Raw genomic sequence first — 27940 nt, 5'->3', positions numbered from 1 at the left:
CAGAAAGCCCAGATCCCAAGGCCATCCTGACGGGATCAACCCAGATCCACCCGGGCCAGCAATATCCGACTGACAAAGGGAGGCCAAGTTCCTTCTGATGTCTTGGTCGCTTTGCAGATGGTGCTGCTCCATCCCAAGGATCTCACCATTTCTCACTACAATGCATTTATTCTTATGGCTTCCTTCCAAGGTGACGGGGCCTCTGGCTTTCCGCCATCACAACAACTCTGTGGATCAGATCCGAAATCACAGCTATTACAATTTTGTTGCAAATTTAGTTCTTCATTTAGTGGGGATTACTAACTCACGGCAGGATTTTATAACAGTGAACGAGAGAGGAAAAAACAGGTTTTGGATTATGAAATTTAGCTAGAGCTTTAGGGTATTAGGTTCTGTGGTCAAAGGATCTCTTTTAAGAAGCAACATGAACCCTGAATGCTCCTAGAAATTTATTGCTTTCAGAGTCCACTTTCTTGTCTTTCAGTTTATTCCAACATTATACATTGTACGAGTATCTTTTCCACAGTCCCAGGGAAGAACTTGTGATTGGAGATGAGGTAAGTAATTCGTAGGACTGGAAATGATTAAGTGGGATATTTTAATGCATATTCTCTGGCATCTGTTTTCTATAGCTCAAAGCAACATTATGTCAAAAATGCTCAAGGTTTAAAAGTTTAGAATAGCGCATAAAAGAATAAAGGGGAATATAGTAATGCCGGTCTCCTTTGGAATTTGAAATTAACAAGAATAAATGATGCCATTGTTGCTTTGGCTGCTGGCTGAAGCGTTAAGCATGTATTTGCTGACAGTGTTTGTAAGAGTAACACATCCCGTTGCTAGGTCTAGTTACGTTGGGTAAGGAAGAATGGGACTAAGCAGTGCCCTTCGCATTGACTGAGGGGGCGTGGCAGCCCAAGGGACAAGGAAGTGGGTGCTCAGAGCAGTGGGTTGTGCCTTGCCGGAGTGGGGGCGGGACACTGATGGCCATGGCAAAAGGCCATTCCTCTAGAAGGGAACCTCCTGCTGAGACCCAACTAGATAACCATCAGTGTTCTTCTGAGCTTCTCGGGAGGAGAATACAGCAGGGATTTTGCAAACCTTTGCTGAACTTCTGCTTCTCTCCAACCATCTGCTTTTACTGAAATTTTAGTGTAGGATCTGATTTTTTATTTTGATCTTTGTAGGAAATCTGTTGTATGTATTAGCCCGGTGGATTGTTCACTTGGGCTGTGATTCTGACCATAACATGGGTCTTATTTCTGTGTAACTGTACACAAAAATTGTACTGCATTAAGGCAATATAACAGAAGTGTCCTTAACTCAGGCGGTGTGAAACTTTGCAATCAGCGATCAACTGATTTAATTTATTTATCAATTTAATGGTGTTGCAGTTTATGTCTCCGGGGAGCTGAAGTGGAATTCGAGAATTCAGCAGAACTGAATTCAACAACTGTATGAACTGGGGGGAACATTTAGAAATGCAACTTTGTGGTTGATGTGGCCCCGCAGTTCTTTGAGGAAACAAGGCGAAAGTGTTTTGGACTGATTCTTGTTTTGAAACATGTCTTAATAACATGGCATGGTTGGCAAATCTAGTTTCATCCCTCTGGGCTTCCATCAGCATGATGGAATAATCTGTGTTTTATGACCCAGCTAACTGGATGTGTGTTTGGTGACCCAGCTGCGAGACCCCTGGTTCAGCCCCTGCCGGAGGAATTTATGGCCCTCGCAAAGCTTGCCAGAGCGTTATACTCTGTGTTTAGACATGGTGTAGATTTTGCTCTTTGTGCGCTCTCTTTCTCTCTCCCCATCACACACACATGTATTATTAAATGTGTTCTGCCATAAAATGTATAGTCATCTAATATCATCTGCTGGAGTTCGGTTTGCAAAACAGAAACTATTTACATTAACTTAATGCTCTCCTCGGTGTTCGCATACTTGGGCTGCTTCCAAACTGGGCTTCATTTCCTTTGGACAGAGTGACTTACTTGTGATGGGGCTTTCTCCCCTCTCTTTCTAGCAGCACCGAAGGGGGCAGAATTATTAAAGGAAAAGCTCATTTTAAAATTATGGAATTTGGCTCCATGTGAGAATTTTGCTGCTAGTATCACCACCACCACCACCAAATGTTGCTTTCAGCCAGCTTCCTTCCTTCCTGGCTCATGGACAATTTTAATTCAGTTTTTCAGATGTCTGTTACTAGAGTCACATTTTGCTGAATTAAATGATCTCATTTTTAGAGCCAATTTTTAGAGTTTTGAAGGATTATCTGCTTACAAAACTGTTCATTTTGCTTTTCTTTCTTTTTCCTTTTTTTAGAGAAACATATTATTAATATTAACCTAAAAAACAGAAATATAAATGCTGAATTCTTTTTTCCAATGCCTTATGAATGCTAATTCAAGCAATATGGTTTCAGTTAACAGAGTTAAAAGTTCATCTATAGTTTAACATTAAAGAAAAATGAAATAAAAAAGAAACTTCCTTGGGATTTCGCTCCTTAGGCGAAACATCTCCAGAAAACTTCACAGGATTGCTCAAAAGTCCTTTTCTTGAACCCTCCGTTGAAAAAAGAATTATTCAGATGTTGATAAACGGCCAGGTTTCTCTTTTCTTCTTGTATCATAATTATTTGAGCTCACTTTGATTATGATACCATGATAGATGCCAAACGTTGGGGATGTAACCCAGAAAAAAACAGTTGTTTTTCTGCATCAGTTGCTGTCTTCACCATGATCCATAAGCAGAAGGGAACCAGCCAACCCAGGTCGTCACTACTTCATCCAGAGATGCAACAGGCAACCTCTCCCAAAGGCAGATGAATTGACTTCATCAAACATGACTGACTCTAGGTTCAAGCACTAGTGGCTAGCCAAGAAGGCAGGTCCACTCAGCGAGGAGACAAAGATGAAGGGATCCTGGGGCTGCAGGCCTGAGGGCCTTGTGGATACTTGGCCAGAAGAGGGACTGAAACAGTCGTGATGGAGAGCAGGTTGTTCTGACCCCCTGAGTCCAAAAAGATCATTCAAATGCTGCTCTTCTTCCTGAAGATGGAATACAATGTAATAACAAATATTTCCCTGTTCCTTTATGGTGCCTCTGGGTAGTAATGGAATCAGTATGGCATCATCTAAAGAAACCCTCTGATTGGCCACCTGGCCCAGTCTCTGAGATGAAACAAAATAAGAGGAAGAATTTTAAAACAGAAAACTTCAAGAAGTGATTGCATCACCACAGAGAAAGCGGGCACCAATTTTGGCATCCCCAAGAGAAACCAGTCGATATTAGGGCAATCAGTCTTGGCTCCAATCACAGAGGAAGGAGAAGTTGGACTCTTCTGAAGTGGCTTCAAGAGCCAGTTGACAGAGTACCGAGCTTATGAGAGAAGCCCAGAAGGAAAACTGCTTCTGGTATTATGGGAAAATGAAACTGCTGACCCATTAAGAGCGTTCGGCCAAGAAAATCCAATGTTGATGGTAAATATCATGACCATCCAGTTGCCTAAGTGGTGGTCCTGTACATAGGTAGCCAGTGGATAGATCATGCTGAAATCAGGCTGATGTTTTGCTCTGCAAGCAATGATATAAAAAGGTAAAGGTTCCCCCGCACATGTGTGCTAGTCGTTTCCGACTCTAGGGGCCGGTGTTCATCTCCGTTTCAAAGCCGAAGAGCCAGCGCTTGTCCGAGGACGTCTCCGTGGTCATGTGGCCGGCATGACTAGACGCCAAAGGCGCACGTAATGCTGTTACCTTCCCACCGTAGTGGTCCCTATTTGTCTACTTGCATTGTTATGTGCTGTCGAACTGCTAGGTTGGCAGAAGCTGGGATGAGTAACAGGCGCTCACACTGTTATGCGGCACTCGGGATTCGACCCGCCAAACTGCCGACCTTCTGATCGACAAGCTCAGCGTCCTAATCCACTGAGCCACCACAAGCAATGATAGAGACCCTCTATTTAGTCAGGCAATAGCCATCTGAAGGCTGCTTTTGGCTCAGATCACAAAAAGCTACGGGTAAAAATATACTGAAACAAAGAAAAGGAAGTCACTCGATCAGCAAGTTCTGACCTTTACAGAATTCACAATGATAATGCGGAGGTGAAAGGTTGATTTAACGGGTTAGATCTGTTAAATGGGATCCCTGGAGAACTGCAGGCTGCAACCTCACAATCTCAGTCAAGAGGAAGCAAAGAGCAGCATCGCCAGATGCAGAGGGGTAAAAGGCACCAAGCAGAAGGCAAACTTCCTGAGTAAAGCTGAGTTCCCCAGAACTAGAAGGGAGCAGGAGTCTTCCCTAAACCAGTCGTGCAAAGAAACAGTGGTGAACAATCAAATGAGAAGGACAAGAGAGAGAAAAATCTAATGGTCTACCATCTTCATGGGCGTCTGAGCACAACGAAATACAAAGAAAGCAAACATCTGAAGATTTAAGGAAAAGAAGGTGTGAACACATGGAAGGTCCAAAGCGATCATATCTACAAATATTCCATCACTGGTCTAGAACCAGACATTCTGGAAAGGGAAGGTTTCTAGGAAATATTGCTGAAAACATCACTACAACAGCTGTGCTAGTTAGAAGGTTGCCAGTGCCGGCGCATTTAAAGTGGTAAATGAAGTTGATAAGCCACTACTTATAAACAGTGGCTAACAGACTGCAGGAGATCAATTTGTATTGATTGGCTTATAAGCATCAAAGGGCCCGGCTAAAGAAGGCTGCAGCTGCAACAGTTGCTCATATCAGACCTGCTAAAAGGGTGGGATTCTGCAGCGCAGGCAGCGCCAGTCCATGCATGGATGCCAGATGTGCAAGCTGGACTGGGAGCTCACAGGAGCTTCACCTGTGATCCCTGTGGCAGAAAATGGGAGAGACAAGAGTGCTCCCCTAAAACGGCTGGTCCTGCTTTATTGATTACACAAGACCTCTTGACTGCAACAAACTTTGGGTCGCTCTTAAAGGCAGGGATGTTTAATAGGCTAGTCATCTTCCTCTTGAAGAATTTATGGGGAGGCCAGAAAGGAAGAGTTTGCACAGAAAATGAAGAAACCAAAGTAGTTCAAAACTGGGAAAGGAGTGATCCAAGGTCATACACTGGCCCTTTATTTGTTTACTCTTTTTTCCAGAATATGTTGAGAAAAGTTGTGTTGGAAAGTCACTCTGGGCTTCAGCTCTGGGTCTTCCGTTCGCTTCCGGGATCCTGGGCTGCTCTCTCTTGTGAAGACATCTGGTTGTCTTGGGCCAGGAGTCCCTCGGTCCCATCTTGCCAACTTCATCCCCTTCTAATGCCCCCAGAGTTTAGGATTCCCCCTAATGAAATTGCATTGTGTGTAAGAGAATGCAAACCTAAGCTAGGTGAAATTGTGTTCATGCAGGCCGTTTGCTGTCTGCTGAATATTTACCTGCAAGAACATGCATTAAATTTGGAGGGAGCTTGCTAAACAGAGGGGTGCTGCTGCTGCTGCTTGTGGGTATCCATTTTATAACTCTTATCAAAGATTTTCATGCCACTATAAGATAAGCATAAAATGTTATCGAGTGAAATTAAAGAAAGGTGAAAGAAGTAGAAAAAAACTGAAGGAAAGAAAAAAAAACCTCTGCAGCAGTTGCCAACAAATTCATTACCTTTCCTCCCAGTTTAAAGTGGCAGCATGTCCCCATATTCAACCTTTTTAAATCAACAAATCCATAAATCAATTCATTTTTTTTTCCATTTTCAGCAAAAAAAAAAGTCCGTAAGAGATTTCTGTGGGTCATGTGTGAAATTGCACTTCACCACCATTGATGACTGTAGTGGAGGTGACATCGTAAGTGTGACCCAGCCATCTGACATTTCCCTGAACAGTTGCGTCACTTAACAATGAAGTTGCCGGTCTGAAATGCAGTCGTTAAGTGAGGACTTTAGTCAATTGAAATGATTGTACAGCCAACAGTGCACCGAACGTGAAAAAACCTATCAAATAACTTTTAGATCTATATTTCTCTGAAACTTTTATCGAAATATGTTTTTTCATATTTCAGTAAAAGATCCATAGCAACATACATGATGTGAACACTAACTGCTCAGAGGAACCCTTAAAAGAAACACTTGCTCAGAGTTAAATATTTGTGGTTTGCTAATCCTGGGTGGTTTTTGACGGGCTGGATTGTCAAAACATAAGTCAATGGAAATGCTTAGGAATGGGAGGAGGAGGGGGAGGAAGAGGAGGAGGAGGAGGAGCAGGGACTTGTAGAAGTCTGAGGAGTTTTCAGCTTTCATTAAGTGTGTTTTGACTTTTAAAGCAGCAAATCTCTGCTCCCTTCTCTAATTAAGGAAATGGGATTCACAAAAGGCCAGCAGTGCAAAATTCAGCCTGATGCTCTTTTGTCTGCAGCTGCCCTAGGATGGGAGAGGTCTTGGCGGGGAGGGGCTCCCCTTGAGTTTGAAACTGCCCTGTCCATCCTCAGATGAGAAAGAGACTTCCTGATGTCTCATAATACTGAATTTAGAAGACCATGAGATGAATTTGATAGACTGTGAAGAAGATGGACCCATCGGGACTGCAAGACTGTCTTCTTCAGGAAGGCAAACATGCCTTCAAAACACATCTGAGGTGCCTGATCACTTGGTAATATTCTCTCCCTAATCTTCTTAGGTCAGTGGTGGTGAACCTATGGCACGCGTGCCAGAGGTGGCACTCAGAGCCCTCTCTGTTGGCACGCACGCCACCGCCCCCAGCAGCAGGTCCATCAGGCCACCACCACTGCCTGGAGCAGGAGCCCCACCCAGCCTTGTAGCTGCACCCCGCAGCATGGTAGCAGCCATTTTTGTGCCTTGCAGCACGGTGGCCCATTTTTGCACCCCTGGGTTTTGCGTGCCAGAGGTGGGACTCAGAAGCGCCTCCCTGCCCCCCCCTCCTGAGGGCACCACAATGCTGATGTGGCCCTGGCACTTTCTGATAAATAAGTGGGTTTTGGGTTGCGGTTTGGGCACTCGGTCTCTAAAAGTTTTGCCATCACTGTCTTAGGTTGATTCTCTCTCTGGATTATTTATGGTGCCCTTTATCAACTCCTTTCCTGGCTGTGATGCTTCCTATCTTGAGGGCATCTTAACTCATAATTGTCTTTCATTGTTCCAGGAGTAATGGCTGCTGGACCTGGGCAGAGTTTTTGCATCCCCTTGCAAAGGGTTTTCAGAGAGGGGAGACTAAATTAACCCATCCTAATCCTTCTTCAAAGAGAGCATTTCACAGGATCATTCTTTCACCTGCATCTGTTGTTAGAGATCTGCAGAGGTGTGAGCTTCCTCCTTGTTTTTTTTAAAATTAAATATTTAGAAAACAAGAAAATAAAGTGTAGAGACTACATTGTTCTGCAAAAATTGCCTAACCAGAAGACCCTCGAGTGCCCTCTTGTGGGAGTCTCAGGACATTCTGTATGTCCCTTCTCCTCCGAAGGTTTCCTGCTAGTTCGCCAGTCCCCAAGACCCGTGCTGTGCCTGTGGGGTGCATCTCAGTGTGGTGAGGGGTTGTGTGGATAATATTTAGAAATCTGTCTTTTGGACTAAAAGGAGACCAAAATACAACTTTTTCTTGAAAAGCCATTTCTTCAAGCAGTTTTGTCTTGTGTGTCCTTCTTGCTTCCAAATCTAAAATTAGACAATCTGCTTGCTTTCAAAAAAAGCCCAGAATAAATTTAATTGCGCAGTGGGAATAGTAAGGGCACAATTTGGCCTTATCTCTGCATTTCCTACTAGCTATAGGGAATCTAACTCCAGGCATTAAAATGCCACAGAGAACACATTTGAATAGTATGATTATTATTATTTCAAATTAGGATAGGATAGGATAGGATAGGATAGGATAGGATAGGATAGGATAGGATAGGATAGGATTCTTTATTGGCCAAGTGTGACTGGATACACAGGGAATTTGTCTCCGGTCCATAAGCTTTCAGTGTACATGCAATCAACAAGTGATAAATCATGATCATAATCATAAAATGCAATCATCATAAATAATAGGATACAACACCAAATGGTAGTCATAGGATACTAAATAAAAGCACTCAACATAAATCATAATAGGATACTAAATAAAAGCAAAATAAGTCATTAGATACAAACAGGAAAATTATAGTCATCTCTATTGTTTGGGAAGAATATTTAAAGAGATGCATAATACAGTAGGTAAATATATCTTTTAAAATTAATAAAATGAAACTCTGGAATATTACAGAGTGGGGCAATAGTGGCAAAATGATCATGGGCATACAGACAGCTGAAGCATTTGTGAGTTTGATCAGCTGTGCTTGTTTCATTGGCTTTTCACAGGCGGTAAGAGATTGCCTCTTCTCAACCACCTTGGCAGTGAATCCTCTCCTGTAGAGTCCTTGGGAGTTTCTCTCTGACCTTCAGAAGCAGGTAGGGCTAAATAACACAGAGGTTCAGGTCAAGGAAGGAAATGGGGTTCTCTTTTTCCTCTTTGTCAATGTCATGCTTTAATCCAAAGCATGAACTAAATTGTGGCAGTATATGTCATTTATTTAAGCTCTCCAATAAAAATTTCAAATGAATCATCACTCTTATTTATTTGTTTCCCATTATTATGTGCCATGAAAATTACAAAATCTCTCAGGAATTCATAGAACCAACTCATTAAAAAAACACCAATAAAGGCCCAAAAAAAAGCATTGCGAAAGTAAGCAAGACATTTTCAAATCATTAAAGCAGCTATAACTCAAAATACGTTCCTGCCTGTTTCTGCTGTACAGAGAGTTGGCAGGAAGGAGAAGACTCTCCATATCATAAAGTCAAGCTTTCTTCAGAAACTGCCTGTCTTTTTTCTGTCTGTGCTGCTGCGGCCATGATCTCTGTGGACATCTCTCTCTGAGCTGGTAACTGGCCGGTTCAACTGGAATCACACACTCAGATCCCAAAGTTTCTGCTCATCTCATTGTAGGTCACAAAGTACAGAATTATTCCATCAAAGAGGATATAATCTGTCCTTTTCTGTAAAGATAGTGAGAGGAAAGAGATGGAGGATACATAAAGATAGACATGATCCGTACACATCCAACTTTATTTATTTATTATTTATTTATTATTGGGACTTATATGCCGCCCTATCTCCCGAAAGACTCAGGGCGGCTAACAACAATAACGTACAATAAATACAGAAGTTAAAATAAAAATTAAAATTAAAGGCCCCTGTAGATTAAATAAAAATTAAAATTAAAATAAATTAAAAATTAGAGTTAAAAATTAAAAACATAATTAAAATGCCTGTCAGTCCAGGTCAGCCAGGTGGAAAAGGAGTGTTTTGAGGCCGCGGCGAAAGGACTGGAGATCTGGGGCCATCCGAAGCTCAGGGGGGAGTTGGTTCCACAGGGCTGGTGCTCCCACAGAGAAGGCCCTCCCCCTGGGGGTCGCCAGCCGACATTGTCTAGCCGACGGTACCCTGAGGAGGCCTTCTCTGTGTTAGCGTACTGGGCGATGGGAATTCGTTCCCGGCAGCAGATGGTCCTGCAAGTGTCCTGGGCCTAAGCCATGTAGGGCTTTAAAGGTAAGTACCAGCACCTTAAATCTCACCCGGAGGACAACCGGTAGCCAATGCAGCTCACGTAGGAGGGGTGTAATGTGGGAGTATCGGGGTGCTCCCATCACTACCCGTGCAGCTGCACTCTGCACCAGTTGAAGCTTCCGGGTGGTCTTCAAGGGCAGCCCCATGTAGAGAGCATTGCAGTAGTCTATACGGGAGGTAACAAGTGCGTGGGTGACTGTACGTAGGGCATCTCGGTTCAGAAAGGGGCGCAACTGTTGTATCAGGCAAATCTGGGCAAATGCCCCCCTAGCTACGACTCCAGTATGATCTTCAAAACTGAGTCGTGACAATCGCGTTTGCATTCGTGACCTGCTTTACTTTCAAAATCTTCCTTGCAAACCAGTTCTTTTGACCAGATGCTCCCTTCATTCCACAGAAGATGTCTGTCAATTTTATGTCAATTTCACCCAGCTTGATCACTAGATGGAGACAAAGCAACCTCCCTTTATGCATTAGATTAGAAGATTTTAGAGGTGGCGATCAGGCCCACAGCCGCTCTGCTATCTCCTGCCCTCAAGGCCATTTGTCATAATTATTGGTAGTGTTTTCACTTGGGACATTTTGATGAAGATTGTGTGTGACTAGGGTGATTTTATTTTGCATAGTGGCAAAGTTATGGGGCTGGGGATTTTTAAGGCAAGGAGATCCAAAGAACCTATCATAATAAATACTGCTTGCCTGCCTCTCATTTAAATACCCACATGAGGGTCGCAAAGAGGGCAGTGTAGAAAGTGGAGACAACTGTCACTTGTGCTATTTTTATGAAACCCCATCAAGCTGAAAGGTGGGAGAATGTCGGACCCAAATAACCAGGAACAAGAGTCAAGGTCAAAGCACAGAAAAGTTTATTATTGATACCTGTACACAAGAATCTAGCCGATTAAGGATAAAATCTAAATTGGCACTAGATAAGGGTCAACAGAAATCGGGGGGCGGGGGGGGCGGGGGGCTGGACTTGGGTCTCTTATGGCAATGCATGGGCAGCAGACTGACCCTAATGCCTTCCAGCTCAGCCTCCCCTTCTGTGACAGAGAAGGAAACAAAATGTATGCTTCTTAAAATTATCCATGTTTAATTGGTAACCTTTTGTTGGAGGTTCAGACATAGGTTGAAATCCACCTGCCACCTTCCCCTGGAAGCCAAGGATGGTTCTTCGAGCTGAGTTGCAGGTCAAGAGTTGTCGCTTTCCATAGTTCAGAGGTCTGCAGGTGTCCCAGACTCAGGCCTAAAAGCCCTGCTTCTCCACCCAGGGCTACGTGCAGGATGGGAATTAGCTGCAGGAGAGACACACAAGTTGAATAATATAATTGCTGTCTGATTGCCATGATGCATCAAAGAAAATAAACCTCCAGGTTAGTCAGCTATTGCAGCTTTGTCATCTTGCTCATTCTGAATAAATAAATTCTAAAACTTATCTTGCGTGGGGAGATAATTTGTCTCATCTGTCACCATCAGAGCTTCTGATTCCTTGAGAAAGCCATTCAGGGCATTAATTTCAGGTCTGATGTGGCTATAAGGCTTCCAAGCACCTTGCTGAACAACATGTAAGATGAAAGAAAATCCTTCCCCCTTTTCAAGAATGTAAAAAATAATGTAAATGTAAATGTAAAAAATGTAAATGTAAAATAAAATAAAATAAATAAATAACCATTGTGTTATTTATCCCCCCTGTAATAACCTCATAGCTCCGTGTTTGGCTGGAAGGGATGTACTTACTTGATGCAACCATCTGTTTATCAGAGGAGTGGAATTACGGCAGAATAGCAAATTACATGGTGGGTTGTGGCACCGCCATAGCTGTTGTGCAAATAGCTACAGCAAGAAGGTCGTTTTCTGGCTTCACTTTTCTTGCACGCTTTTTATTTCTTGTGCTGAAGTGGACTGCAGGGAGAACATCCAGGAGCTGTGGAAGGAACAACAGGAGAAAGTGAAAGCGGCCACATTTCCTGGCCTGGCAGTAAAGCTGGAGAATAGGATGGAGTTTTCCAGATGTAGCTCCAAACAGATACACCTCACATGGGATTTCCTGACCTTGCCTGTCACCTGGGATAGTCTTATTTGTGCCTTGGGAGGAGCCCAGAAGAGCAGAAGTCTGGAGATACTTGAAAGTAAAGCGGAAGACTCCTCTGAACTGGAGGGTTATGACATCAGTTGCCCAATTTTAGGAAGCTTCATGGTCTCCACCTTGATCAGAAACAAAGCCAGGCATGGTCTCTCCAGGAAAGTCCCGAGTTCCTCTTTTCCCTCACAATTGTCCACAGGACTCATTAACTGAGAGATGTGATGGAAGCTGTACTTGTTTTCTAGATACGAGCTTCAGTCATACTGTCTGGTTCCATCTTGACATTTTTTACCCTACCCCGTGAACATCCTTGATTGTTCTTCTCCATGACTTCATATGAACTAAGTTGGCACATGATGTCTTTTGGATTTTAAAGAACAGAGCGAAGGGCAATGAAATACTTATCGGGGGGCGGGGGGGGGCTTCTCGTGACTGGATGTGTTCAGTAATTTTTCAAGGGAAGGAGAATCTGAGAGTTGCAAGGTGCAAAAATGACCTTGAAAATCCAGGGATAAAGTGTGGAAAAAGCTAAAATTTCAAGACTCTTCCCCATTGGTTGCAGGAGAGGGAAGTGCATATTAATAATTTTATTTTAGCAATTCAGACGTGAAAAATGGATGTCTCTCAAATCACTGCTAGTCAGTTTTTTGACAAAATGAATTTTGTATTTCCCCATTTTGATTAAAGTGGGCTATGGCATGACTTTTATTTTTAACTTGGTGTTAATTAGAAAGATGGAAATAGGTTGAAATGCATTGCTCTTCACAGGCAAGGAATATTCACAACCAATGTCTTCACACAATCACATCTATTTTGGAATGTTTAAAAAAAACAACCACCCAGAATTGCATAGTCCTGAATTTGCTGGTTTACGTTGCTGGGCTGGATTGTTGTATAATCAGTAATTGAATTTGCAGCCTGAAGAAGGATGGGTTGTTTTAACAGAAAGTGAGATGCTGTGCAGAAAAGGCCGAAGCACTTTGCCTGCCATATCTGCTGTCACACAGCATCTTATTACAACCTTTATATCTTTTTATTAAACACACATTTAGCTAAAAGCATAATATTTATAAAATAAACTCTAAGGTGCAGTTTCTGTAATTCTGAAGAATTTATGTCCTGCTACTTCTGGTTTTAAGATTCTTAGGTTTATTTTCACATACCGATTTCTTTGAACTAAAGAGCTAGAACTGCTTCATGATTATGCTTGGAAAGGAACTGCCATTGGGCACCTTGGATGGTGCTGGTGAGGAGTCAGAAGAAGTTCAGAACAAACTTTGGAAGAATTTCCCATTCTGGGCCCCTTCCAGATGTGTCAGCTGCATCTTCCAGGATCCCCATCAGAGGCCAGACTGACTGGGGCAGGAATGATGGCAGCTGACCAAGGCTGTCAGACATCTTTAGCACTGGTCCAGTCATGGTCCTTGGAGGATCCAGTTGCAGAATATGCCTTTGGAAAAGAGGGTGATCAATCTGTCATGGACAGTATCAGAGCAAAGTTGGGGCTTTTAGTATGACCCAGTCTGGATCGAGCACCAAGGGTGGAAACTGAGAACATCCTTCTAGGGGGAAGGATAAATCTTGAGGGTAAAGGAAGATTCTTTATGTAATGTAGTGGGTCCGACGCAAGGAAGAGACGCCAGCCGGAGTACGAGTTCAGCTCTTTATTGTGGGGGGGAGGGTTTCGTACTGAAGAACAAGGGCTGCCTGGCCTCCTTATATACCTGGCCAGGTAGGCGGCTAGCCAATGGGGTTGGCCCTAGGTTTCCCGCCAAAACTGGGTTTCCCACCAAAACCGTCCAGGCCAAACGCCCCCTGGTGGCTGCTGCTATGCAGAGGCTGTACCTGGATACATAACACTTTAGTTGGACAGTGGAGGAGAAGAAGACACAGTGCAGAAAGGAAGCAGCCATTTAGGCAGAGGAGGAACATTTCAAAGCTACTGAATATCTTAAATCTCAGAGAAAGTACTGTCACAGTGATGATATTTTTATGGTAGTAATTAATGGGTTAAATATGGAGGAGAGGAAATATAAACCATAGATGGTTGAGCTGATGGTGAACATCTCTTAAAATTGTATGCTGATACTCACTAATAGAGAAGTTTTCACTTTCAATGATTCATTGAATCTTTGGAAAAAGATGCTACCAGCAGACACATTTTTTTTTTTGGATTGTGAATAAAATTCCATAACTAAAGTACATGTGATGAATTCTTTTGTTGCAGGGAGATTCTTTTGTGCTGATCATGGTCTTTAGGAGACCAGAAAAAAAAAACAGTAGTACTTTATGTATCTGTAATTTTAAAAATGGAGGAGCAATAGAAGTTGTGTACGTAGAATAATTCCTAAGCATATCTCTGTGGTCACAAGCTATTTTCAAGCTCTATTTCATTTTGAAAAAGTTTGTAACCCTCATTGTTTTGAAAGAAAGCTTCAGAACACAATGGCGTCTATCTAGAAGGCTGAGAATTGGCCAAGATATTCCATCTGGACTTTGTGGGTGGGAGGCAAACATGGAACTGAATTGAAGAGAGAATAAAACGCTTGCTATCTGCAGATTGGGAGCAGATTTTAATATTACATAAACATCTCCTTGATAACTCATGAGTCACAACACTTTACTGTACTCATCCTTTGAACGAGCCCAGACGTGTCTGGATACTATTTTACTCTCCCCAAACAAAAATGTGTAGCTAGCATGGAGCTTGCAAATAATTGAGCAAGCTTGGCAAAAACTATCCTTATCCAGACTAAATGATTTGGTTTATGTTCTCACTTCTTAGAAATCAATGACTTTTTAAATAATCATTTTAAGCTTTTAACAGATTTTTCAGAAAATAAAAGGCACAAAGCACAAGTAAGAAAAAAAAACAAGTGTATAAAAAAAATTGCAAAAAGAAAGTGATGCTTTCTCTTTCCTTCCTTTCCAATCGTTTCCCAACCACTAACCTAAATATTTGTACTTTGGTCTGAACATGGAGAATTACTGTCCGTATTTATTTGACTCATTTCATCTGTTGCTTTTGATTCATCTCAAGAGCTCTTTTTTCTATAAATCACATTCTGGGCATCCCAGTTTGTTCAGCTCCAGAGGATGGCCACCATCCTCTGCAAATAGCCTAGTTTCTATGGAGGATGGGAGATGTTGCAATTTCATTACAGTTGTGAGATTATGAGGGGATTCTAAATAAAATTAATGCATAAAAGACTGAAGCACAGAAGGAATTCTAAATTGCACAGAGAGTTAAAAGCCAAGTAGAGTTAATTTAGCACAAAGAAAGAAAGAGAAACTTAATAAGAATACATGGCTAGGCTGGTTTCCTATTTCTGCCCAAAACATCAGATTTCCAGACCTTAAGGTTCTCTGCCTCATTCATCTGGATTTCCTCCAGATTTTAAAGGGAGCTTCGACTATGATTAGATGCTGCTGAAATGCTCACCTTGACTTACAGACTTCTGCTGGAGTGACGCCTCCAGTTTCCAAAGGATCCGATCTTTCTGCATCTTTGCTTGATTGACATTGAAAGGCTTTCCTTTTTACCCTGTAGGCCAGGGGTAGGCAACCTTGGCTCTTTTATGACTCGTGGACTTCAACTCCCAGAATTCCTGATCCAGCCATGCTGAGGGAAAAGGGAGAGGTTTCCAGGCTGAGCCATGCTGGCTGAGGAATTCTGGGAGTTGAAGTCCACGAGTCGTAAAAGAGCCAAGGTTGCCTACCCCTGCTGTAGGCTGATCACAGATCCTCTCTTGGGTCCTTGCAAGTGTGGTTGAATGCAAGGCAAGACAAAGGCCAAAACAGGCAAAGGCCAAAATGTAGCTTTTGAGGGTGAAGAGGAACCAAGAAACCCTGATTCCACCGGGAAGCTATGCCGAAATCCCTGGGATGTGCTTCCACCCCTGAGGGATGGGAAACTCATGGCTGTCCACAAAGCTTCTCCTGGAGTGTAGAATTTGGAACTCAGGGCAGCCAGTAACTAAAGGATTCTCAAACCGAGGAAGCAACGTGATGGATGAAATTGCTTTGCTAATATTGAGATGTGTCAATTGGGGGAGGGGGGACTTCAACTCCCAGGATTTCAAAACCAGCCATGCCCTAATCCCGTGGTGGTGAATCTATGGCACGCGTGCCACAGGTGGCACGCAGAGCCCTCTCGGCCACGCGTGCCATCGCCCCAGTCCTAGGCCTTCAGCTGGGTTTTATTTTCTTTTTGCGCCATCATGCGCAAAAAGAAAATAAAAGGGTCAATCAATCAATCAATTTCAAATTCTCGTGGGGGGAAAAAAGATCTCACAAAGTTGGAATTGATTGATTGAACTTTTTAGTCCCACCCAGTCTGCCATTACCACCGCAGCCACGCCCACCCAATGGGCCACGCCCATCCAGTGGGCCGTGCCAGCCCAATGGGCCATGCCCACCCAATGGGCCATGCCCACCCAATGGGCCACATCCACCTTTGGGCCGTGCCAGCCCAATGGGCCATGCCCACCCGGCACCCAACGATAGGTAAGTGGGTTTTGGGTTGCAGTTTGGGCACTCGGTCTCTCAAAGGTTCGCCATCACTGCCCTAATCTGTTGGTGTAAATCAGTGTTCTTCAAACAGGGCAACTGGGTGAGCTGAAGTCCACCCATCTTAAACTTGCTGAGATTGAGAAAAGTGGTCTCGGCTAACATCTGCAGTGGAAATTGCTAGAAGGGCTCTTTCTGGAGGTAGCTTCTTTGTTGTTTTTGAAACACAGAGGTCGCCCTGGGCAGGAGAAGGAGATCTGCAGAATCAACCGATCCAGCATCAGTTCTCTTCTGTTTGAAATATGACGGGTGACAAATGGCCAAGTGAGAGGAAACGCATTCAGCAAATGTGGTGGGGTGGGTGCCTGTGTCTCAGCCATTAAATAAATTAGCAGGATGGATTTTCTTAGAATGTTATTATATGTGAGCTTCGGTTCTCTCACAGCCCCTCCTGTGCTGAACAAACAATACATTTCTCTTTGGAGTGGGGGGGGGGGGAAAGAGTAACTTTAACATAAAAGCAGGATTGTAAGGCTGACCTTGTCTCCTCAGTTTTAAATAGTTTTCACGATATAATCAATGGTAATGGTATACATGAGGTTTTGTTTAAAGGAAATACAACGCCTTAATTGTACTGCTTAAAGAAGAGTATTGCATCAGAAAGATTCATTTAAATATGTTTGGCTCAAGGCTCTCTTCACAATTCATTCATGCTGATTTTTCTCTTGGACTTGTTAGGAATGCAGAATATAAAAAGAAATCAGTCTTGCTGGATCACAACATTCTGTCCCCAAAGCTTACTTTTATTCAGAAATCTCAGCTGCCAACAAACTGCTTCCTTTTTATTGTAAGTTGCATTTAAAACCTGGCCCAGTGTTGCAGAGATTAACAAAACATGTTCGTTTCTGTGATTAAATAGTTGTTTTGTTTGAACTGAGGAGCTGATGGAGGAGACTGACCGAGGAAAAGTCTGTGCACAGAATCGTTGGAAGCCACCAATCCCTGTAAAGGCACATGTGGACGGCACATACAAACCGTGTTTGGGACCAAATTGTTGGACTTTCTCAGTGGCAACTGAATTCAGCTGCCAAGCCAAAAGAATTGAGAAGCTGTTGGGAACAAGCAAAAATTGGGGGGCAGCACTTGGGAAACCCCAACAAGGGAAAAGGCAGGGACGGGACCTCTTGTGCTTAAAGAAGGATGGAGGCTGCTGGGGGATTTATGGCCCAGCTGTATCCTGTCTCCCAGCATCACCCACGTTCAGTCATTTGCCCTTCCAACAAAAGTCTCCACTTTACCATAAGTATGAACATTGCGCTTGTTTTCATATTTTGAGATACACACGGTTGAACCTGAGTGCTCTTTGCTTGACTGGGTTTTGCTAGATCACCCAGAGAGAAGAGTGGATCCCTCTGACGTCTCCCACTCTCCTTTTTACCACCTGTTGTGCCCTGGTGGCTGAACGAATCCGGCTTCCCCCTCCGACAAAAAAGTTGTCACCCAACCTGGGGAGCAGATCTGAGAAGGATCTTGGGCAGTGCTTTTTTTGTCAAAGAAAAAGGTGCCGGAACTCACACATGTCATACAACCCGCCTTGCCTACCCTACAAGCTTCCATCCAAAAAGGTGCCGGAACTCCGTTCGGAGCGTTCTATGACAAAAAAAGCCCTGATTTCTTGGGAGAATAACAGAGAAGAGGCCACGTGGTCTGCCAGCAGCCTGAGCGTTTGACTTCCTTTCTGGAAAAAGCCATCAGCAAATTACGAGCACTGCTGTTCTATAACCTCGCTTGCTTTTTCCCCTGTTTTATTTCTTCTTAACAGAAAGTGGTAGAACTAGTCAATCCCGCAAAGACCCCTTTTCCTGCCCCCTTGGAAGAAGGCTTACCCAGTGACATCTATTCCAAGTACGTAGCGCTGACTCCAGGGGAGGAGGAGCAAGAGGAGGCGACCAAGGTAAGTGGAGTCTCTGGGGAAGGAAGCAAAATGCCATCTTGCCATTTTCCAAGCACCTTTATTCCTTGGCTTGTGTTCCCAGCAGACAGGTTTGGCGGCCTTAACTGAGAGGTTGTTCCCCATGAAACTTGAAGGCCTCTGAGCATCCAAAAGAGGACCTTGCCCCAGCCTTGGGTTCCTTGCATCCCTTCACTCACAGTCACACATGCATTCCCTCCCTCCCTCCCTCCCTCTCTCTCTCTCTCTCTCTCTCTCTCTCTCTCTCTCTCTCTCTCACACACACACACACACACACACACACACACACACACACACACATATACACAGAGCCCTCATCTTTCCTGCTTCTGCCAAAGACTGGACTAAGGCAGGGAATTTGAGAAAGTTTCCAACCATGAGAGACAGCAGGAACCCTATCAGGCATTCCCTCTTGTCCTGCTAAGAAGGCTGAGCATCTCAGTGGGAAAAAGTTGGGGGGGGGGTCTTCAGCTTCCCCTTTTTGTGGCTGGGGGAGGGAGGGGGCATGAGTGGCTCCATCTGCTCTAGCCGGCCATTCACCCTTGTGACGAGACGGCTCGCTTGGCGAGCATTTGCCTGCCCTCTTTTAGGAACCAGAAGGCGTCCTTGCAGAAGAGCCAGCTGAAGAACAAGTGACCGTGGACCCTTTGATGGGCTACACCATCGAGGACATTCGCTCGGTTCTGGGCCCGCTCACCAACGACCTCATCAGCAACATCCAGGTAGTGTTACAAGACTTTGTTCTGCTTTCATGCTGTGCCCCACAATGGGACCCCTTCGCTAGGACGAACTGAACGTTGTCGACCTCAGCAGAGCTGGTGTGCTGCTCTTCCCAGACATGAGTTTCGTTACCCCAGACCGCATGGGGAAATGCCTGTAAAATGGCTTCAGCATGGAAGCTCTCTCCGATGCAGCTTCGTATGCAGTCAAGGCAGCAAAGGCTCCTTGTGCGGATCATTCCTTCGTCTGAGCCAGCGTGTCCCTTTAGGGGACAGCCCCAATGGGGAAGCACAGAAAGTGGGGTGAAGGAGAGGGTCTCCCCTGCCTTCCCGCTGCACGTGCAGTGCCTCTTAAGCCAGGGTCCTTGCCTAGGGACTCCCCACAAGTAAGTGGCCTGAGCAAAGGTCATTTCCGTTCGATTAACGTTTCATATTTGCAGATTTTGGCTGTTCTGATACCTCTTGTGGATTATATCTGAAATTCCATGTGGAATGACCTGTTAACAACCCCATGAAAATACCACTTCCGGCAGGGAAGGAATGCCAGTTTAGTTCCCTTTCACTGTGCCTTTTGTTGCAAATTGAGCTGTTTAACAATAAAAAAAAAAATGAAAAGAAAGATGAAACAAGAAAAACTCAGTGCTGAAAGCCTTTCCCACTTGGGAGAGCTGAAATATTTAAGAGTGATTAAATGGGGGCATGAAAGAATCCTGGGAAAGTTTACATTTTTGCGCAAGGGTCGCCGTTGTCTTTGCTAACCTGCCACTACGGACGGGCAAATGCCTTCCTTGCAGTTTCTCATATTTTCCATTTGTAAATTCCATTTAACCTATTCCCACAGAAGTTCAAGAATATTTGTTAAGCTTTACAGTACAATTTGTGGGTTTGTGCACATTCCTCCAAAGAGAAACATGAAGTTGTTCATAATTTTCCTTAATGGACATGCTGTTTGCAGTTTTCCTCCGCCGCCTTTGAATTAGGCAGCTGTGTAACTCCTTGCAGGGAAGAATGGATTCCACAGGGCAGCCAGGTGTCCAGATAGTTTGCAAGGGGAGTTGGAGAGCCCCCTTTCCTGAGGCCAGAAGCCACCTTCTCTCCACCCCAGATGCCCTCTCGGCCTGCTCAGCCCTAGGCTAGGAAGCCCAGTCTATTAGCTTGGTTGACCCTTATTGTGAACATCGTAGCGAAATTTTGCATTCCGATTCTTCTTTCTAGGATGTTTACTAGCAATTGAGTTTTAGTTAAAAGAGACCGGCACTTAAACTCACTTTTTCCCCTGGACTTTCATTTCACTTCCAGTCAGGTCTTCAGAATGCAATAGTTTCCCCCCACACACACAAAATGAAACTCCACAGCAAACGAAAGAGAACACAGTTAACCTGTAGTATATTGAACGATATCAGCCTTCCCAGCTTGGTGACTTCAGATCTATTGGAGCGAGGCTCTGGCAACTGTGTGCTGGGAAAGGAAGGCAGGAATTTTACCCAACGTATCTGTACAATCTCCATTTCAGGAAGGTCAGGCCATCTGCCTCAACCCCCCACCACCACCACCACCCTCACCCTCCCAGGAAGATGACCCATGTTCCACAAGCACAGGTTGAGTGGTTCAAACACCGGGAAGCCAGGAGGCCTTTGCGGTCCTGCAGTTCAAAGAGAGCTGAGCTACTCAGGGTTGGGACAAAGGGAGCTTGGATGGCTGCAGAAGAAAAGAGTTTATGGGGTCCTGTCCTGCCCCACTGGAAGCTGCAGGGTTTTTATAGCCTTGCCCTTTTTCCCAAGAGGGAGAGCAACTTGCGGACTAACCAGGGTCAGCCTAACACCATACAGTCTGTAGTATCTTTTGGATGTAATGCAAGCAAGATAAAAAGAGGCAGAGGATTACAGAGTTGCTAAATGCTCTTCTTCACAGTCTGAGATCTACGAGAGGCTCCAAATGCAGGAAGACACGTATTCAGCAAGAATAGAGAAGCTGAAGAAAGCCTGAAGCCATCAGAACAGCAGAGCCAAGGTAGGATTTTACACAAGAGCAATTCTTTGGGTTTTGTTGGTAAGGGAAGCAGTGGTGGGATTCAGCCGGGTTCGCACCACTTCGGCAGAACCGGTAGGTAATTTTTTTGTTGCCCAGGCCCAGAATGGACGTCCGGAAGCGGCATCCACATGGAGAACCGGTTGTTCACCTATTTGAATCCCACCACTGGATGGGAAGCATAATTTAGGCAGGAAACACACACACACACACACACACCACCGACTGGGAATCGATCCATTTCTCTCTCTAGAGCTGGACTGGAATAGCCAAGATCTTGAAAGCTAGAGAGCAGTGAGCTCTCCTTTAAAACAATCCCTAATTTTCACACATCTTTTCTAAGCGAATCTATATCAGATCTGTGAAGCTTCTCCTTCCGTGTAGGCTGGTGGAAAATATTGAAGGACTCAGGTATGTGTTTCCAGGGCTTTTTTGGTAAAAAAAAAAGGTGCCGGAACTCACACAGGTCATACAACCCGCCTTGCCTACCCTACAAGGTTTACCTTTGTAGTTGGGAAAAAAAAACCTTCAATTTTTATTGTATCTAAAAGACTAGGATTTTGTTCAAGGTAAGTTAATACTATTAATATTACCATGCACAAATCTGTTGAAAAAAAGCTGCCGGAACTCCATTCTGGTGCGTTCTATGACAAAAAAGCCCTGTGTGTTTCTCTATTGTTGGGACAGTAAGCAAACTTGTCCTGGGTTGTTAAAGGATTATCTCCTTTCTGCTCTTCTCAAGCTACCCAAGCCCGAGGTGGCTGCAAGGAGAGAGGAACAGAAGACATGAGAGATTGTCTGGGGATCAGGGCGTGGGTGCCTCTGCTTGTTCCCTGTGCTGAATGATCAGAACGCTCGCCCTTTGGGACCGTGTCGGAGCGCTTGTTCTTGAGAGAGGGGTCTGCTCTTTCCCCCTTAGGGCTTCTCCCACTCCTCCTTTGCAAGCCACCCAAAGGGAAAGAGCCACAAGTATAGCTTAGCTCTGCAGATGGGGTTGAAAGGGGGAGACTGAGTTTCCATGAGTTTGGCCTGACTTATTTGGTTGATGGAAAACTGGCCTGAGATGGGATCTACTTCACAAAGAGAAGGGAAACGGGTTTGGCAAAACATGGCCTTTGACCAAATTCTTTGGGGTGGAGGGGGTGATGTATAGAAGGAAGTACAGTGGGAGCCCTGTTAAACCGGTCAATGAAAAATCTAATGAAAGTACATTGGCTCATAAATTTCATAGTCTTCCGTGTTTGGTATAGCAATCCAAATGATGGAGGAGGAGGAGGAGGAGGAGGAGGAGGAGGAGGAGGAGGAGGAGGAGGAGGAGGAGGAGTAACCACCATCCTATACTTTGAAAGTGTCCATTCTGGCACAGAATTAATTTGACAGTGATCTGGAGAGTATTCAGATTAAAGTAAACATGGCAACAAATAAAAGCAATTCTGTTGCTGATGGCTGCTGTTGCTCATCAAACCAAGGAGAAGACACGCAATGTTCTTTATTTACAAAACAGAAATAAAATGCAGGGCCAAAGGATGGAAAAAATATGGTTTGGTACAGTATTTTGGAATAGGTCTTCATAAAGGATTTCCATAATCATTTGGATATTTCTTTTCCTCATTCCCAAGGGCATCCACACTTCTCATTACAATGCTCTTCCTGGAACGGGTGGAGCTTAGACTGTTCTGTGTAGGGTTTGAGTGTCTGTATTTGAGCCTCAGAAATAATTGCATGTATGAAAATGATCGTTTGAATAAATTGGATCACAAAGAGGCAAAGGGCACACAAAGCAAAAGCTAATTTTCAAAGCGGCTAGAATAATTTAAAAATAATACGCAGCACATTTTGTCAGTTCAGAAATACTAAAATGGTCATGTAAAGTACAATGAAGAGGCATACTGTCAATTTATTTTACATTATCATATCTAATCAATAATCCTTTCATTTAAATGTTCCTCGATTTTGCTGATTGTCTCAGCAAAATCTCAGAGGCTCAGAAAATGCCTTGAGCTTCTCTGGGTGATCCAAACACAGCTGACCTGGTACTTGGCTGGGGCAAAGCTTTTTCTGATGTCTCTCTTGCGGAAGGTCTCAAGAACCTGTCTAGCTGCAGAGATTGACCAGTTATAGGACATTTCTCAGCATGTCCAATTGGATTCCAGAGCCCCTCCAACCTGCCCCAACCACACGTTCCGTGTTTGCAACCCCCAGGATGTTTTTCTCACAATTTCTTCTATTTCTTTCCTAGGGAAAGCATGTGCGAATAAGGGAAATTTATCAAGGCCTCCTGAAGGCCACCTGTTCATCGCCCTGCAAGTCAACAGAAGAGAAGAAACTTTTCAAAGCAACTAGCAACCCTGCTTTTTTCCCCCTTGCCCCATTTTGTCATTTGACTAAATACAATAAAGAATGTGTTGCTCCTGAAATACTACAAAGTTGGAAGTCGTGAATCTCACCTCTTTCGCTGTGGTTCCTTTACTTGCTTCTCTCTTGCCTGCTTCAGCTTCTTCTAGAGAAATTGATACATTATTGTGGGTTCAGGAAGAAAGAGATTGAGAACATTGCAGAGTTGTTCATGTTTCTCTTGGAATATAATCAAGCTGCATAAGGGTGAATGGAGTTGGGGCATATAGCTGAAAGTCCCAAGACCCTCAAGTTCTACTCCCAGCTGGCCTTCAGCTCTCACTGAAGACCCACACGTTGGTCTTCTTCATCCTGAGGGTATCTTGCGAGGCTTCCATGGTGGCAACCCCACCCCATTTTGGGATCGTTTCCCCAAGAACCTGGTGCGCTGAAGATCAGATCCATTCCCCCCCACCCCGAAACTCTTGCAAGAGTTTCAGTTGTCTGCACATTTTTAAAAAGTCTGTGTGTCTGTGCATATTTATTTCTCATGTAACATTTTATGTTACCTGAGTAATGTATAATGCTTCTCTTACACTGGGAATATAATAATTGATTTGCTGAGCCAGGCCAAAGGACATCCTGGCCAACTGTCTCCAATGAGCAAATGGGGAGCTGAATTCCGAGTCCTCACAAACAGATTATTGAGAGGTGAGTTGAATTTATAGGTGGCGGCTCTGTTTAGCAATTATGATCCTTTACCTAGGCTAGTAAGACAAATAACACTGGTGATGGGCTGATATACAGTAACTGCTACAAGACAAGAATCTTTTATTTTATACTTCTAAAGGCTAATCTGTGTTTGTAGTTATACCTAATCTTTCAGCCCTGCCTTGTAATCCTCTCTTTTGTTCTGGCTGTTAGATATCAGCTCCAAATGTTCCATTCTGTGTTATGGTTAGATTCATGATCTTCCCCTCTAGAGTGTAATATTTAAGTCAAGCATTATCAGGCTACTTATAGAGAATAATTTGGTCCCTTGATTGTGTTCCAGGGAAATGTTTTCAATTCCTTCTGCTGCCAGACACATGATGTGGATCATACTAACCATTTTTCCCAAGCCTCCTTGACCCCCTCCCCCCTCGCCATAATAAACTAATTTGCACGAGGGTGGTGGGGAATTTGGCAGTTGTCTGCAGAGGGAGGGTCTCTCCGCAATGGACCAAATACCAGGCAGAACATTCCTCCATGTAATCCAATCCAAGCAGGGCTGTTTGCAATACGTCCTTGCACCGCTGCCGTTTTGATAGTTCAGCTGAACGTTTGTTTTTTTTAAAAGAGACCCAAGGGAGAGCCAGAAAATGATGAGCTGGTCAGCTGAATGCCTGTTCCAGGCAGATTGATAGAAATGGTGATCAAGGGGAAAGGAAGCCATGCCAGAGAATTAGCCTGGCTTCCTCAAAAGAAAATCCTGCCCTGCCTAATATCCAGGGTTTCTTTGAGGGTGCCAACGGGCACGTGTTGGAGGTGCCCACTGTTGGAGGTGCCCACTTGACTCTGAATGCCTGAGTTTTTAAAAAGCCTTGCTTAAAGTTTGCCACCAAGTCTTACAGTGGTGGGGAAAGGGGCCTATTGTTTTAATGGTTGCTAATTGGTTAAAAAGGGACGCGGTGGCTCAGTGGGTTAGGACGCTGAGCTTGTCGATCAGATCAGCAGTTTGGCGGGTCGAATCCCAAGTAACAGAGTGAGCACCTGTTACTCGTCCCAGCTTCTGCCAACCTAGCAGTTCAAAAGCACGTAAAAATTCAAGTAGGGACCACTACGGTGGGAAGGTAACAGCGTTCCGTGCGCCTTTGGACATCTTCGGCTTTGAAACGGAGATGAGCACCGGCTCGTAGAGTCAGAAACGACTAGCATGCATATGCGGGGGAACCTTTACCTTTACCTTTAATTGGTTAAAAAAAACCAAGAGAAAACAGTGGGAATAAATGTGCAATTTTCCACTTGGAGGGACTGCTGCCTTTTCATTTGTTCATAGTGATCTTGACTTGGGGTTAAGAAATGAGCTCACCAAAACTGGAAATGACGCAAACTGTTCAGTGAACAGCCATTAAGAAGCATCTCTTAAGCTGAGTCAGTGCTCAACCAAATGGCAGATGTGCTTCAGTAGATGTAAAATGATGGGCTTTGGGTCAGAAAACCCTAGCATCCCATGTAGCCTGATGGGAGTAACCTGTAATTAACCAAATACTGTTGGCTCCTGTTAGGAAGCTCAGTGGTGCTATCAGGCTATTTCCTTTCCCAGCTGTGACAAATTCTATGCTAAAGAACATTTGGGAAAGTATTGAAAATAAAGCTTCCTGTTCTGTAGTGACACATCCTTCTGTGAAATGTGGTGTATGGTGTTCACATGATCATCACATGTGAAAAAGGATAATGACAATGCAGGGGAAAATGCAGAAGAAGACAGTCAAAATGGCCATCAAGTTAAAACTTCTTCCATACCAGAAACATTGAGAATGGTGGGATCTGTAGCTTGGAAGGGTGGAGACTGGGGAGGAGGGTGTCCAAGCTCTGTAAAATCACGGAGACAGTTTTCTCCTGTTCTCCACAGAGGATCAGGGTTCATTTGCTTGGTCTCCCTCAAGGAGAATCTTGGGTTCTTAGGCTATCATCTCAGCCTTTGAAAGTTGGCTGTGATATTGGATAGCTGAGGTGAATCAGCCCAGATGTTAACTAGCTCTTCCTGGTTTTCAGTTGGTACTGAAAGGTTAAACCTGTATAATATTTGCATCAGGTACACAAATCTTGGATAAGTCCGTAGCCTATTTAGAGCCAGGAGGTCCCTCCTATGTGCCAGTGGTGGGAAGAGGGGACAGCTCATTTCCTGACATGAACATCTAGACTTGCCAATTTTAAGAGAATGCACTTGTTTTTCCTTGCAAGAAGCTGCAAGGGCCTGGCTTTGGCAGGCCCCAAGACAGAGGGAGAGAATGCTTTTTGTGACTTCATGGAGTGGCCTGAAACAGGAAGGAAGAACTTCTTTAGAAGGACCATCCCTCTTCTCCTCCTTGCTCCTCCTTGCACATGTCTGCTGTGTTGGGGAGAAGGAAGTCACCCCAGGGCTGTCCTCTGGAGCAAAACAGGTTCTGGAACACTCACTTCTTGAGTACTGATGAAGTGTAGACACTGAGCTTGATTGCTCATTGTTCATTCAGGGCTTTTGAAGAATCCTGAAAAGGCTTCATTTGGTGTAAATATCTCCTGGATTACTCCATTGATATCTTCTCCCTTGGGGATCCAACTGGAAACTGTACACCTCCACCACCTATTTACCAGCATCTGGCTTCTTGAAACACATTCGATCAATTTTTCCCCCCTGAATATGAGAGGCGTTATTTGAAATACTGTATTAATAATTGGCCTTTGAGCCTGGACTGATATATTTGGGAGTGTAATCAATTTACAGAAGCTTTAAATTTATGCTTAAGAGTGTGTGTGTTTCTCTGTGTGGGCTTCAGTTCAAGTTGTTCTTTTAAGACGGAATTAGGAACTGTACCTTTCGATGCCCGCGTGCCGGTTATCTTAGCCAAAGTTTTCTCACCAAGACAAAATGCAAGACAACTTCTCCAGCAACTGCAAAGCAGTCATTAAAGAGTGAAATGGGGGTGGTGGGGGTGGGGGTTATACATCTATTGATATGATCCCAGTGTTTCTGCAATACTGTCAAGGATTGTCATGGGAGAACTCTCACACAGAGTGTAGATAGTTAACCAGGACCTGTTACTTATCTCAGATGCTTCTGGTTAGACTTTTACTGCGTAACCCCCTACCTACTTTCTGTGTGGCCTTTTTAACTCCGCACATTGTATTCTTCTACCTGCAGTTCCCCACTGTGTTAGCCCTATCTCTCAGCTCTTGCCAGAGGGAAAAGGGTTAAAGTCAGAGGGAAACATTTGGAGTGAAGGGTTAAGAATATTGTCCTGGGTCCTGCCTAAGCTTACCTGTCCCCCTTCCCAGGCCTTCCCAGACAAAAAATGGCGGTCCAGCTTAGGGGCTCCTGCAGCAGATTCCCAGTGCTAGAGCTACACCCTCAGAGACCCAGGCACGCTCTGCATTTCCCCCGGAACTATCCAGGCCTGACCGTGTATCTTCAGGTGTCCTTCAGGCTCCAGAGTCAGAAGGGGAACCCCAGCCCTCTTCCCCCTTCGCTTCAGGGTGTTCCTGGGTCGAGCTGCGCAGCCAAACGTCCACCTGCTTCCAGGCCTACCAGAGAAAACAGCAAGATCTTCCTTGGGTTGAGCTTGCTAGACTAGAAGAGCCCACTTTGAAGCAGGGGAGATTCATCCTGTATTTGATGGTGCGGATCTTTGTCTTTTATTTCTATTGACAAGAGCGTACTTTGAGCTTATTTTCAGATGCTGTGCCAAGGAGGCTTTGTCATGTTTAAAGCGTAGTTCAGTTCTGGCAGTTCATGTTTTGTGCAGACCCAGCCTCTCATTGGCTCCCCGCTAGCTATTGTTACGGACCTTTCTTTCGTTTGAATGCTGGAACCTTGCAAAGGAACCGTTGCACAGGTGAGAATTCGAGGAGAGCTTTATCCCAAATCTTTTAACAAAGATCAGACTCCTCTTTTGAAACCTTGCCAGTTGAATTGAGAGAAGGAACCGCCGAGATGGATACGGTGAAAGGCTCGCTTATCTGCCTTTCTTGCCAAGAATATCCATCCTCCAGCCTT

General features: G+C 44.3%; 1 protein-coding gene across 1 annotated transcript in view; it reads left to right on the top strand.

Moving 5' to 3' along the window:
- Positions 1–23207, top strand: part of CABCOCO1 (ciliary associated calcium binding coiled-coil 1) — a 30304-nt gene extending 7097 nt beyond the window's left edge. The window contains exons 4-8 of the mRNA XM_083363398.1: positions 485–557; positions 17972–18103; positions 18712–18843; positions 20752–20850; positions 23108–23207. Coding sequence (XP_083219524.1) covers positions 485–557; positions 17972–18103; positions 18712–18843; positions 20752–20826 — 412 coding nt within the window. The 3' untranslated portion in view covers positions 20827–20850; positions 23108–23207. The remainder of the gene's footprint in view (positions 1–484; positions 558–17971; positions 18104–18711; positions 18844–20751; positions 20851–23107) is intronic.
- The last annotated feature ends 4733 nt before the right edge of the window (positions 23208–27940 follow it).

This window comes from Vipera ursinii, assembly GCF_947247035.1.
Source record: "Vipera ursinii genome assembly, chromosome: 5".
Classification (NCBI taxonomy): domain Eukaryota; kingdom Metazoa; phylum Chordata; class Lepidosauria; order Squamata; family Viperidae; genus Vipera; species Vipera ursinii.
Note: the sequence above shows the minus strand (reverse complement) of the source record. Positions and strands in the feature narration are given on the sequence as shown.